Source organism: Gouania willdenowi, chromosome 6 (assembly GCF_900634775.1).
Source record: "Gouania willdenowi chromosome 6, fGouWil2.1, whole genome shotgun sequence".
In the NCBI taxonomy this organism is placed as follows: domain Eukaryota; kingdom Metazoa; phylum Chordata; class Actinopteri; order Blenniiformes; family Gobiesocidae; genus Gouania; species Gouania willdenowi.
In genome coordinates, this window is record NC_041049.1 from 32814258 (window position 1) to 32829215 (window position 14958).

General features: G+C 40.0%; 1 protein-coding gene across 4 annotated transcripts; it reads left to right on the forward strand.

Moving 5' to 3' along the window:
- The first annotated feature begins 458 nt into the window (after positions 1-458).
- Positions 459-14323, forward strand: parvg (parvin, gamma). 4 transcript variants are annotated; one of them, XM_028449780.1, is made up of 13 exons: positions 459-613; positions 1081-1166; positions 4147-4211; positions 6264-6366; positions 6464-6607; positions 7435-7550; positions 7633-7688; positions 7774-7811; positions 7889-7950; positions 9150-9218; positions 9296-9397; positions 10267-10339; positions 12840-14323. In XM_028449780.1, the coding sequence occupies exons 2-13, from the start codon at positions 1103-1105 to the stop codon at positions 12905-12907; spliced, it is 960 nt and encodes a 319-aa protein (XP_028305581.1). In that variant the 5' UTR covers positions 459-613; positions 1081-1102; the 3' UTR covers positions 12908-14323. The 4 variants fall into 4 exon arrangements, with proteins under 4 accessions (XP_028305581.1, XP_028305584.1, XP_028305585.1 ...); XM_028449783.1 differs by having other exon boundaries at positions 7777-7811; XM_028449784.1 differs by having other exon boundaries at positions 6318-6366.
- Positions 14324-14958: the final 635 nt, after the last annotated feature.

Genomic DNA, 14958 nt, shown 5'->3' on the forward strand with positions numbered 1-14958 from the left:
ATAGAAATCTCACCAATTAGGAAATAAGTGAATGCAATCAGAATGAATGGGAATTTTATTTTTATCCACTTTTCTTCCGGTAGGTTAGAATTGCTTTGACTTCTGGAGCAGATTGGCTTCGGCGCAGCCAATTCCTGCAATTTGGGTTCAACTAAAAGGTATTATTGGTTTATTTTAGACCTTATTTTCTTGTCTCTATCCCTGTTGCTATGGTAACCTTCCACATCCCCCAAATTGCCCCTTCTTCTGGCTGAGGTGGTCATTTCTTTTCCTCTTAAAGGAGTTCATTGTGCACAGAGGACTCTGGCTGCTTCCTCCTCTGTTTAATGTAAAGAAAGCATGCAAGAAAGTTAATCTTTGGTTCAGGCCTCCAAGAGTCATGTTCCTCTACTTTTTACAGCATCAGTTCAAAACCCAGACCGCCACGATCAGAAATAGGAAGTGCAAGCTATTTCTTCAGCACTTCCTCCTTTTTGTGCCCATCGTCCTGTTCGACCCAGTGACATGTGATTGTCTCTCTAATTAGTGTCACTGCAAACCTCTTCCATCCATACTCTGACAGGAGAGAAACTCGTTTTAGCAGGTCTCGCCTCATTCTGTCGAGTCGCTGAAGGTAAGGCTCTTTGTTTATGACCTTGTTTGAAAGTTGGCATCAACTTCAGGAAAAGGAAGCCACAAACTTCTGCAGCAAGCTAAGATATGCTTACAGAGAATGTTTCAGATCCAGGAAGCAGCAGCTTGACATGCTCCAGGTCAGGTTTCCGCTGTGCTTTATCTCACACCATGTGCTTGTAAAGCTTTGGAGGACACAACCCTCCGCTACAGAACAATAGAAGATGAGACTTGTTGTTAGGCTGACGAGCTATCAACAAAGACAGTTTCAATCTTTAGTTTGTAACTCCTTCAGTCAAAAATAAAGTGCTTCTCTTTGAATTCAAGGTATCTGAGGCTATTGTTTATCACGCTGTTGGTGATTCATTCTTCATCTGAGTCTGAATGCTGAAATCAGCAGTCAGAGAAACCGTTTCTGTCTTGTTAAAGATACAGATTGTATTTTACATCCAAATTCTTTATTCAAAGGTCTTCACCAGCAGAAGAACTAATGGATTCTGACAAGTTTGAGCCTTACAAAGAGGACCACACAGTGGAGGTCCAGCCAGCAATAGGTAAACATCCAGTACACACCTGTATCTAATGAACTCCCCCTTCTGCTATCCAATGTGGTATCTGCAGCCTTCAATCAATTGACTTTGTTATATTTGTTGCTTTATAAATAAAGTTGGATTTCAGAACAATCTAAGATCAAACTCAGCCACTAGAAGGGACTGTGAGGTACCGTTCAGACGCACCACCACTGAACTAAACGCCATTTCTGTTAACGGATTCACTAGTTGGAATAGTATTCCAACTAGTGAATAGTAGTTTTTAGTTTTTTTCAATAAGAATTTGCTTTGGTTGGTTGTAAATAATGTACCCTAACGGTCAAATGTTTTAGAACACCCTCATTTTAACAGTTATTTATTGCAATTCAAGTCATGCAAGACCAATGAACAGCTTGAAATGATACAACCAGAGGTAAAAAAAAAAAAGGTTTGGTTACCCAAAACTAAAAAATAGCGTACATTTCAGAATTATACAAATAGGCGTTTTTCAAGGAACATGAAGTGGGTTAACAATTTAAAGCTGTTCTGCAGGAATGAAGGTGGAATCAGCCTTGAAAGCTGGTGCTACTAATTCCTACAGGTGTTCTTGGTTCCTTACATCCCTCTCTGTCTGCATAAAAGCAGTGTGAACACACTGTGGTACCAGACTTATGAGTATCAGGTGAACATTATTGTTCATGGATTCCATGATTTCTTTTTCAACTCAAATTGATTATTTGTTCTATGCTTTCATTTCAGAGTGCAATGACACAATAAACTGAATAATTTTCAGTAAAAAACTGGAAAAAGTGTGGTGTTCTAAAAGTTTTGACCAGTAGTGTGTATATATATATGTTAATGAGCGTGTGTATACTATGTCGATGTCTGTATTTTTTATTGTCTTTGTCTTAAAGATGAAAAGTAGCTCATGGCTAAATATGGTACATTTACGCAAAGCACTGTACTTTTGTTCATTAATTTGCACTGTCCTCTTCAAATAAATAAATTGAATGTAGATTATCCTATAGATGCTGGATTAGATACCCTGGAATTTCATGGCTGATTGTTGTATTCCTCAAACCATCCATTTTCCAGCCCGCGAGCTCCTTTTCAGGGTCACAGGGGCCTGCTGATGTCTATCTCCCCATGGCAGGGGTACACCCTGGACAGTGCACCAGTCCATCGCAGGGCAAACATAATACACCCCCATTCACTCCAACAGGCAATAGACCTAACAGTCATGTATTTGGATTGTGGGTGGAAGCCGTAGTGCCCAGAGAAAACCCAAGCAAGCGCGGGCAGAGCATGCAGCACTCCATGCAGAAAGGACCTAAGTGGCCACCCCAGGACTTGAACCCAGAACCTTCTTGCAGTGAGACTGATGTGAGAACCACTACACCACTGTGTGCCCTTCCTCAACCCGACTCTGAACTATTCCTGCTTTGTATCAGAGTGTGTTGTCTACAGTAGCTAAAATAGGAACACATGCTAACAGGAACACTTTAGCCCTACACAAGGTTCACATTTGTCAAACTTTATCTCTTCTATCATGGCTTCACCATGATTTTTCAATGATTAAAAAGTACAGGAAAACATTTATTATTTGGTAAACCGTCATACATTTCAAAAAGTAACGCACATTATTATTATTTTTTTTGACAAACATGTTGTAGTTTACAGTCCAACCCTCTTAAAATGTAACCAATCTGCTGAATGCAGCTTTAGAAAAATAATGAGTTTGACACCCATGATGCGTACTGACCACTGTGGACCAGGAACACCATAAGAGCTGCAGTTCTGACAAGGCTGACCATCAACATGTGGTCCTTGGTTCATTTGTTCATCAACTGAGGAAAACATGTTCACCTGCTGACTACTAAATCCATCCACTGACAGGACAAGGACACAGACACCATTAAGGCTGAGCAGTGTCCACTGGCTTCACATCTGAAGTTTACAAACCCTGCTGCTAAATCCAAAAGCTATCTTCTGTTGGTTTCTATTATTGTCTGGATGGTGTTCAATCGGCAGCCAGACGCCTGTGTAGGTGGTGTAATTCTTCCTCACTGAGCAGAATGTGTTTAACAGTACTTTTTGTCATTAGGTCCAAGATATTATCATAATGTGTAGATACAGTATCCTCATTTGAACCGGTCCCCAGACTTTACTTTGACATATAACTTGATGTTGTAGGTCACATGGGAAAAAACATGAAGTCAAAGGTTTTGTAATAACTATTGACCTCTAAATTAGTCCTAAACCAGTTGTTTGTTGAATGTATTGAGTGTAAAATGTTAGGGGGGAAAGTAATGGAACTGGTCATACACGCATTTATATCATCTCGTATTGACTACTGTAATTCTGTTTTTACTTGTTTTAATAAGTCGACCCTAAACAGACTCCAGATCGTTCAGAACGCTGCTGCCAGACTTTTAACTGGTGCTTCTAGAACATCCCACATCACCCCCATTCTTGCTACTCTGCACTGGCTTCCAGTTAAGTTTTGCATAGAATATAAAATATTAGTTCTCACGTTCCGAGCAGGCCCCTAAATATATCTCGGACTTGTTGTGCCCTACTCATCAGGGCGATGCCTTTGGTCTTCAGGTCAGGGTCTCCTAAAGACCCCAAAAACTAAAGGAGACCTGGCGTTCCAGGCTGCAGCTCCCAGACTCTGGAATAACCTGCACCAGTCTCTCAGGGAGCTCAACTGTGTGGTTACTTTTAAAAAACTGCTGAAGACTACACTTTACAGTAAAGCTTTTAGTTAACTGGATTTTAATTTTTATTCGTCCTTTAATGTTGCTGTTCTTATGATATTTATGCACTCTTGTTTTATTATTCTATTGTGTTGCACTTGTACTTTTACCACAACTCTGTACAGCACTTTGTGATTTTATCTGCAAAAAGCGCTTTATAAATAAACTACTTACTTACTTACTTAATGGACCTTGAAAGTAGCCAACTCAGTAACTTGCCTCTGTGTTGTCTGATATTAATACAGGAGAGAAGAGGAAAGTAATTCAGCCGACATATTTAAAGGACCCACAACTGGCAAAACTAAAAGAGGTGAGATTAATTTTTGTTTGTTCTTGTTCAAGTTATTTTATCTCCTACTCTCAGTTCCAGTAGCCAATGCTAAACAAAGTCTTAATTTCACAAACACAAACATGTGAACATACACAATTGTGTGGGTACAATGTTGTCTGAAAATATTTGTTTCTGTTTATTTAAAAAATGAATTGAAATTGTGGGTGTTCCTATGACCTGCAGCTCCTAGCTATGCATTGTTGTAGACTTTTGATGGGAATAGTGTTGTTGATGCCAGATTCTCTCTTTACACAGGATAACACTTCCTGCCACAAAGCAGGAATGGCGTTAGAAACACAACAACCAGTTTGGCTATAGGGGGTATGCTACAAAGTGAGATTACCTCTTATAGCGCTAACTTCCGAGATTTAATCATTATGTGCTGTCCTACGAAGCTCGCTAACATTTTACGGAGCTAAATCATCATGGTAACTTAGGCTGAATGACTAACCTGGTCGGCGCCAGGTTTCGTTCTGGTTTATCATCCAATGGATTAATATCATAAATAATCTCATGTTTTTACGCATTCACAGAGTCTGCGATTCGCTGCCAGTATTCCCTCCGGTTGTGCGCTGCACCAACACTGTTGCTCTTTGCTGTCATCATGGATTTAAATTCTTTATATTCAATCAATCAATCAATCAATCAATCTTTTATTTGTATAGCGCCAAATCATAACCAATGGTATCTCAAGACACTTTACAGTAGAGCAGTCTTAATCACGGACTCTTCATTTTATGGATACATACATATGCATATATACGTATATACACATACATATGTATCCCACACCCAACATGAATTCATCATGGCGGCAAGGAAAACCTTCTGTTAAGCAGCAGGAACCTTGTGTGGATCCCATTCCTATGATGAACAGCCATCCACGTTATGCTGTGTTGGGTGTGTGCAGAGGAGAGGGTGGAGACAGAGTTGTTGAGACTCTGTAACTCCACACTGAGGATCCCACGGACCTGCAAGACAAAAGCCAGAAGGAGTACAGGAGCAAACACACAAGGGAAGAAGCAGACATAGAGGGAGTGTTAGAGAGAGGAATGGGACCCTCTCTGGTCTCTCTCTAACCTAAATGACCTCTCTCTTAACGCCCTCTCCAACCTCTCTCCAACCGAGCATGCCAGACCCCCCCCGGCAGTCTATGCCTATTTGTTTAAGATGATAAGCTGTTCCCCCATTGCTCTGCCAGGTTCCTCCACTGTAATGATTGGTCAGACACTGCAATCTCCACCCCTTTTATGAGAGCGCGCATGTACAGAGGCTGAAAACACTTGGCTTTAGTGTGTTGTTATCGACCTTCATAGGACAGCTTCTTCCTGACAGGGAATGTTTGGTTAGATGAAGCCCGCTAAAGGAGATTAATCCAGGATATAATTATCTAGCTTCGTAGCATAGGCCCCTAATGATCAGATTCTGTATAGGAATGTTCTCAACAAACAACTCTCCTTAATGGAGGCTCCGCCTCACAACTTCCAGGGTTTTAAGGTCTGCTGCAGATATCACAGCACAGTTTAAATCAATTGGTCAGGGCTGTTGTGATGGTCCAATAGCTATGGCTGATCAGATGCAGAAGATCTTCTTAGTGTAGGATTATCTTTCAGATCTCAGAGGGAGATAGGGGGAAGCGACGGTGAAATTTTAATGAGGATAATTATCGGAGGTGACGGGCGCCTGAGCTCAGTGTCACGTTGCAGAGCTGACGGTGCGTGCCAGATCAGATTATAAGGCTCTCAGAAAGATAAAGATGGCAGCTCCACAGTTTTCTGCAAATGGGGAAACTAAACAATGCTGACATCCCTTAAATGCAGATCCAGGGCGTGAACAATGGAATGTCAGGTGGTTTTTGAGCAACACTTTGTGTCTGTCAACATTGAATACAGGAGGATAAAGTCTGTGTATTATTGATCTCAGGTGTCAGAAAGCTCAGCTTCAGCCTGTTTTTTAATCAGCTTCCCTGGTCAAAGCGAACATATTCAGTGTTTGAAGTGTCTGGCTGTGTGATGGATTGTCTCTTGGTAGGCACTGGTTGATTGGATCAACAGAACTTTAAAATCGGAGCACATTGTGATTCAGAGTCTGGAGGAGGATCTCTACGATGGACTGGTTTTCCATCATTTGCTGTGTAAGATAATCTGATGTGCTGTCAATTACGCAGAGATTCAGCTTGATATTTATCTGAGTTTGGAAGATTCAAACCATACACTAACCCATCTCCACAGCCAGGTTAACTGGTGTCCATCTGGACATAGGAGAAATGGCTCTGACCAGCACGGCTCAAATTTGCAAGCTGGAGGCGGTCCTGAAGGAGCTGGACCTGAGACTGGGCCTGAAGGACAGCAGCCGGATCAGATGGGACGTCCAACGTGAGTCATGCAGCAGAATGGGCTCCATGTGGGGAACATGAATCATTTCATGTTGCCTGTGTTTCAGTTTACTTAAATCATGATGTGGATTGTTATTAGTTTTTTACACTTCCCCTCAGACCTCAGCACAATATTACATGTAAGGCATTACAAATAATAATAATATATCCAAAATGTATTTATTTATTCAGTAAATCTACTTATAGAGAATAGCTACACATTGATAGCTCACTTTATATTTTTGATACAGGATTTTCAACTAAGTTTGAGGTCAATAATGACTCCTTGAAATGTAGTTTTATACAGTCTTGATTTTAACCCCATTTCAATACAAATGTATCTCACGACTACCTCATTTGAACGTCATGAATGTTGTTTTCTTTACATTATTAGAAAATAGTTTTTGTCAAACTATCTTTTAAACACAACCAACTCACATTATACTGTCATTATCTACTCTTCATTTCCAGAGAAAAAAAAATTATATTACCAGATGTAACAAGTCTGAATTTGATGGACCGATCCCAGAAGGTGTAATGGACCTTTGGGTGTTTTTTGCAACACTTCCAATAAGATGTTTTTAAAAGTGCATTAAAGAAGGCTGTCTTAATTTCAAGGGTCTGAACACTTGATATTGTAACTCAGAGGTTCCTCCATCAGGCCTAATCTTCCCAATCTGGCTGAAAAGCATGACGCTCTGCTATTTGAATGTCATTAGATAAACGTGTTATTGAAAGCCTTGTTTCTTTTCTTGGAGGCCTTTTTGAAATTGCAGATGTGTCAATGAAAATACGACAGTGTTTTGCTCTCTGCTATTTGCCCGTCAGTCATACACAACAAAGACCTTCTGGCCTCTATTCATCTGCTGGTTGCCATGGTGAGACATTTCCAGCCGGATCTGGATTTGCCATCAAGCGTGAAGGTTGAAGTTGTTGTTGTTGAGGTGAGATTCCTCCCTTGCAGTCTCAGAAATTACAATTTGTGGAACAGCTGCTTGCTTTAGCTTAGCTTTGGTCTATGCCCAGGTGAGCAGAAGTGGGATCAAATCACATGTGCAGATGGAGGACCTCACAGAGGATCGGTGAGAGACTCTTTGGCCCTTCTCCCTCTGAGAAGCATAGAAAACATTAGGATTTACCTCTGATTTCTATTCATACATTTTTCAGCAGAGCAGCAGCCTCAGACTCCCACAGCAGGGCTGAAAGTGAGTGAGAGCAGTGTTGTTATGAAGGAAATCTAAACTGCATCACATCCTTCTAACACATTTGTTTGGCCACTCAGGGGAGGAAGCCTTCGACGAATTGTTGAAACTTGAGGATCACGAGCTCAGCAATGTGAAGGAGGTATAACAAGGGTGGAGGATGGAGAGACTTACTCCCTTCGCTTAAACTAGTATTGGCAGTCAGATTTGTGATTTTTCTGAGTTAAAAAAATATTATTTTTTTTTTATCTATCTAAATATATAGTATTTCATAGTGCTACAACAGCTGAACTAAAGATGTCATATTTTGGTTCTGGAGGGTCACTGTCCAGCAAGTGCCTGATTATCTGCAGATGTTGGTGGTAACATACACTATGGTCCTCTTGGAATTTAGTTTGACACCCATTGTATTAAATAATGCGACAAATATGTTAAATAGGTGGAAACAGAGGCAGCATCTTAGTTTCTATACCATGTTTGTGGTATTACAGTTATAAATTGTGTTTAAGGGTTTATGTGCATCAAGAAAATTTCATACATTTATGTGTGAGTAGAATAAGTGTTGACAGAGAAGAAAAACTCCCTTTGAACTCAGGGTTAAAAACCATCTGGCATCTAATGTTGGAGTTAGTGGAAAGAAAAAAGAGAGAAGATCAGTCAGAATATCTGAACATTAATGGGCTGGAGGTATTTCAGAAAGCAGGTTATGTGAAAGCTCAGAGTAAGTTTACCCTGAGATGATGGAAACAGAGAAATCCATTCCGCTAATAGAGTTAAGGGTATAAAGTGAGAGGACGTGTAAACATGTCTATAAGAGAACCTGTAGCTTTGTATGTCAACAGGAGACATCCACCCATAACAGTGGATAACACTAGAAATAGTGCTGCCTGCTGCTGATTATCCTCTGATTTGCTGCTGATGGGTGGCTGATATTTGGAGTGATATTTGTCCTCACAACAACTAACAAGAAATGTAAAGCACATAAACCCTTTACTTGGAACAAACTCTTGGTTGTGTATTTTACTGGTAAAATGACAGACCCATTCCGCTGTTTTGGCAGCACTTCGGTCATATGTTTGAATAATATCATTACATTATCTTTTATCCAGTTCAGGATTAGTTTGCAACATATTTTGTTCCAAACAGACAGAGTGTGAAATGCATGACAACACCCTGAGAAAGTACAAACATGAGAGGAAACCAGGGTGCCATAAAATAACACATGGATTTGTTAATCATTTTTGGTTATTATGTAGAAAACACATTTTTAGGCACATTTCTTTGATATCCAAAATAATAAGTCTTCTTATTCAACGGGGTGTGATGTTATGTTCCTTTCAGGTCATCCTTCAGTTTGTCAACCAGAACATGTTGACTCTGGGCCTGCAGGTGTCTAATGTGGACAGACAGGTGAAGTCTTCTATTACTGCTGCATGAACAGTTCCCTCCCATGTGACTTCATTGCCCTCCTTTGGGTTTCTGTCTAGTTTTCCGACGGCGTGATTCTGCTGCTGCTGATTGGACAGCTGGAGGGTTTCTTTGTTCCACTCTCTTACTTTAACCTAAACCCAGTGACCCACTCAGAGATGGTGAGATATTGACTCGATCTGAATTCATGGTACATTAGAGCCCAAGCAGTCAAGGGAATTATTTTTAACCTGCAGATTCCTGCACTCAGGGTCGCTGGAGTCTATCTAAGGCTCTGACCTCACATGGGTGTAAGGCGGGTACAACCTGTAACGGACTCCAGCCTGTCACTGGCCCACTTATAGAGACAAACACCCATTCAAGACTAGAGGCACTTCAGCAACTCTAATGAAACAAATTATACACACCCCTGTGCTAACCCTGCAGAACTCCTGTTTAGCCAATTTGAAAGGCAAGGCAAGGCAAATGTATTTGTACAGCGCATTTCATACACAAGGCAATTCAGTGTGTTTTACATGATTCAAAGGTGCTTCAGGAAACATGCAACAGCTTAAAAACAAATAAGAACATTAAAATCAGCAGTAAAAACATTAGATTAAGCAGTTCGTTCCATTTATTTGCAGCATAACAACTAAAAGCAGCATCACTATGTTTACTGTGAGCTCTGGGCTCCACTATCTGACCTGTGTCCATAGATCTGAGAGACCTGCTGGGTTCATACCTGACTAACATGTCACTGATGTATTCTAGACCAAACCCATTCACAGATTTATACACCAGCAGCAGAACTTTAAAGTCTATTCTGAGGCTGACTGGGAGCCAGTGTAAAGACTTTAAAAATCTCTATAGATATTTTGCATAGTGTATACAACTTGCAGACTTCTGGTTAACATTTTTGCATCTTCATGTATTTTTTGTGATATTTCATGTAACACTTTAAGATTGCATGTAAAGTGAGGCCCTTAATTTATTTATTCAAAATAATATTGATAGTATTTTAAAAATTTTTTGTTTTGTTTCCTTTCTCCAGCTCCATAATGTGACCTTGGCCTTGGATCTCCTGCAGGACACCGGCCTACAATTATCCCATGTTGACCCAAATGGTAAGACAAAAGTCTACCTTGTTCACAGAAAACACTCCCAGACTTGATCATAACAGACATTTACATAATAGTTATTAGACTGTGAGGTGTGGAGTAGAGTGATGGGAGGAAAAACCTCTTGGATTCCAATACAGTAACATCTGATGATATCACATATCAGGAACCTTTATCTGCACAACAGGAAAATGCCGAAGTGTGTTTGCATTTCGTGTGGAGTCGGACAGCTCTAGTTAATCTCCATACATCATGCAGCATTGCTCTGACAGCTCTTGGGACAAAATTATTGGTAGAATATGAATGAGTGTGACTTGCACGCTGATCTAAATCAGCGCAGATGATTGGCTCAGTTTGAGGTCATCAGCATTTATTTAGAGGAGCTGGTCTCCTGGGGAGGGTGTCGCTCTGCAGTCCGCTGATAGACGCCCAGATCTCACCCTGGCTCGGCGTGCTCTTGTGCAGGAAGATATTCAATCTGTATTCATGAGCACAGTGACTGCGTATCACATAGTTATTAGGAAATCCCAAAATATCCTGATGGGGTGAGCATACTGTAAACCCAAGTCCAGGTTTGGAGCACTATGATCAACACATTTTCCAACATAACAAAAATGGCATTTTGAAGTTGTAAATCTGAATATTTTTTTACGTTCAATTAAAAAAAGGCTCTACAGGAGCGAACACATTCTCACCAAACAGAGCTTTTCATCCTGCTATATAATCCTGATGGGCCTGTACTACAAAGCTGGATAAACATATCCGGGATACCTCTCCGTTAGCAGGCTTCACCTAACCAAACATTCTCTGTCAGAGAGCCACTGTACTAAGAAGCAGGATATAAACATGTTCACATAAACGAGGTGATTTCAGCCCGGTAACTTGCTCGCTCTTGAAAAATGGGTGGAGATTACAGCGTCAGATGAATCACAAAGAGGGAGAAACTGTGCAAAGCAATTTACGTCACAATTGAGGAATAATTCTTTAAAAATATGAAAATTTTAAATCTACAATTTAGAGCAAAAACAACACTGTTGCTACAGAGAAAGCAGGAAGAAAGGAATGCAGGCAGGAAGTGTCCGACACTGTTAATGCGTAAAAGCGTGAGAATTTACAATATCGTTCCATTGGTGAATAAAGTGACAGCTCTCTGATCAGTTTGACTTTATTATATCACAAACATGTTTCTATTCTGGCAGTCTTCCTCTATTTATCACACACACTGAGATGAGAGTGCATTGTTTCACTGTAGTATGTTCCTGCTGTGGCTGTCAGCGTCACTATAGCATATGTATGAGTGAATGAAAAACTTGATCCGTCTGTACATACAGAGAACGCCCAACACAGGCTTCATCAGCTGACTGTAGATCCGTTCATCAGATGTTGATCTATATCTTTCCTAAAGGATGTCATCGTTAAATGAAAGGATTGCGTTTGTCCATGAATAATCTTTCTTTCCTAAACGCAGCCGTCAGAACCGCACCAACCAGGATCTTCTAACAATGGGCAGGTCATTTTTCAAGAGAACTGATTGGTCAGGAGGTGGGTCTTTCATACTCGCTCAGACCCGACCAGGTTAGGGGTTCAGCCTAAGTTACCGTGGTGATTTAGCGCGGTAAGAAGTTAACCAGCACACACCGAATAAATCCCGGAAGTTAGCACGATAAGAATAAATCCAGCTTTGTGGTACAGGCCCGATAGGTACACTTTCCCCTTCTTTGGATAAACAAATAATGAATTCTTACAATATACTGTAAGTAATATATGTTTGACCAATATTAGACTTATCCGTGATAAGGAATTAAAAGCAGTTTCCTCTGATGCACACGCATTTCAAAGGTTTGTTCCTTCTTCTGCACAAAGCTACAATCAACAGGCCTGACTGTCCTTTGCAAAAGTTCACTTAACATTTACATTTCAAAAAAATTAAACGCTCCCTATTTTAATCAGACATTAAAAACTATTTCGATATTGCCACTGATTGTCCTACACCAGTAACATAATATACTGTCAGTCTAATTATGATGACAGATTGTCGTCACAGTAAGTGCAGTCTTTGAGCTTCACATTCCTTCTGCTTAGCTTTCTCACCATGTTGCTAGCAAACAAACGGCCTGTAGAAGTGGAATTAACCCCCAACAAGATAACTGCTCATATTAGGAGCAGCTCAATTAATCTTGTCTCGGCGCAGGAAGCTAATTCAATTTATTTCCTGTGTCTTTTTAATTCATGGCTTAATTCTTGTGGTTGAATGAGGAGTCCCAGCACTCCATAAGCTAATGAGGTTTGCCACTGGTGAAGTCACTCTTCCTGACACATTCATTGGTGGCAACATTTCACAACAGAAAGCCATTTGGCAACTTTACCCTCTTGTCAAGGACGTATTGATTAAGTTTCTCTTTGATGCATTCCCGATCCCTTTGATCTCTGACCTGCTGGGGGGCATTTAGAAACCAGCGCTTAGCTGATCCTCACTCAGGGACGTGTTTGATGTCTCTTGTCACAGATATCGTCTCTCAGGACATCTCAGCGACACTGAAGGTTCTTCACGCTCTCTTCAGGAAGCACAAATGAATTGGGATAGCTCTGACAGACTGGGAGGAAGAACCAGAGACGGGCTGGGGATGGACCAGAATTTGTAATATATGCCAAAAGGAAAATGACTGGTATTATTACCAAATGTTTAATGACATTATGCCATAACATTACGACCACATACATGAGCCAGTCTGAAAATATGACTGCCTTGATGGAGATATTTACTTTGACCTTGTTTAGAAAACTCAGGATCAGATCCTGAAAATGAATTTTTAATGTCTTCATGAATAATTTAACTTGTGGCTGAATAAGCATCACCTAAACACTGCAGGCAGGAGTCAGCTGGCAGTGAATGACATTAGCATGAGATTTGTTTTTGGATTAATGTGAGAGCGTAGATTTAAGCTAGCTGCTGGTTCTTGTTAAGATACTCGCGAAAAGGTAGTGTTAAAACATCATCAAGCAAACATAGAAAATTTATTTAAATTGCAGTACAATATCCATCCAGGAAGATCACTGTATTGTCATATATTGTCATTTATATATATACAATTCTTTCTCTGTTTTAACCCATTCTGTTCTCTGTGCGAATGAGAATTTCAAGAGTTATGGTTCATTATGTGTCATTTGATCATATTTTGGATTGTCTATAGCTCTGTCCTTTCATGCAAATTTCTTTGTTGTTGATTTATTTAAAGTGTAAGTAGACTACAAAGTATTTGTGTTTAACTTTTTTATCTTTGATTGAACGCCGGCTATTACAATTGAATTTTGCTATTGGCTGAGAGTGGGTTCTGTGACGTCATTAATCATCACTGTTGGCCCCGCCCCTCCTATAAAAGCTGGTAGGAGGGAATTCTGTGTATGTACAACCACATGTTGTGTGTATCCTCATCTGTCTCTGTGTGTGCGTACGTCTACTTCTTGTCTCTGCATGTGCGTCATCCTGGTTTGTGTGTATGTGAGTTGGTTTTCTGGGGCTCATGGCTAGAGAGCAGCGACCTGTTTGCCTGTGTATGCTGTGTCTGTAGGGTTAACACGCATCTCAGTTGTAGACTGTGCATCGCTGTGGGGCGGGCTGCTGTGACTGGGCTGTTTCCAGGAGCCCCGCCCATAATCAAGGCCTTTTTTAATTTCCCTCCCTAGTGACAGGTTAGCAAAAACATGGGGGTTTACTTACACTATAAGCATTATAGATTTCTTTGTTGAGGTTAAAATAGTGCATTTCAATGACCTTTAATGGATTTCACATTTTTTATATCTTCTGATTTTTATAGAGCGTTCTGATTATCTCCAGGATACCAGTTTATCTACCAAGTAAACAAGTAAAGAAACAAAAGCTCCTTCTTGCCTTTTTATTTGCCTTGAAAGCCCAAAAAGTTGACATGAAACTTAATTTTGCTGGGGCATTGAAATGTACCTCTAGAAAATAAAGATTGCTTTAAGTCTAAACCCCAAACGAACTGCCTTAACTTTTTCACTACAAGACTCATGTACAACATGTGCTAATACAGCGCTGATCCATCGATACAGAACAGATGATTTAGTAATTTTAGAATCCAAAAGGTCTGTAGGAGAAGGCCACTGCCAGAACATCAGGGAATAGCTTCAGGTCTGCACAAATGTAGCTGCTACACCACATGGATGACAGAACATTGTCCAAAACATCAAGCCTTTGGCCTGCTGATTGGTTCTGGTTCAGGTAAGTACGTCACAAAGCAAAAGCATGACTCATCAGGTATAATCACTTTCTTTCTTGTTAAACAAAAGAAATTAAACTAAGTTAATAATAATAATAATAATAATAATAATAATAATAATAATAATAATAATAATAATAATAATAATAATAATAGCCCAGTCCAGGGTGTACCCCCGCCTTGCGCCCAGTGTGAGCCAGAGATAGGTACCGGCCGACCCCAGTGACCTTGAAAAACAGTAACAAGTGGGTCTGAAAATTTATGGTTGAATAATAATAATAATAATAATAATAATAATAATAATAATAATAATGCATTAAAACGTTTTAAAATTAAAAGTAATTTTCATACATTTGAAAGTTTGACATAATAAACAATATACATATC

Bases quoted from the DNA above. Each gene is read 5' to 3' on its own strand.
- parvg (XM_028449780.1), top strand. From the start codon at position 1,103: ATGGATTCTGACAAGTTTGAGCCTTACAAAGAGGACCACACAGTGGAG. The intron at 6,367-6,463 runs GTAAGATAATCT...CCATCTCCACAG, and splicing joins GGTTTTCCATCATTTGCTGT to CCAGGTTAACTGGTGTCCAT. The intron at 6,608-7,434 runs GTGAGTCATGCA...TTTGCCCGTCAG, and splicing joins GATCAGATGGGACGTCCAAC to TCATACACAACAAAGACCTT.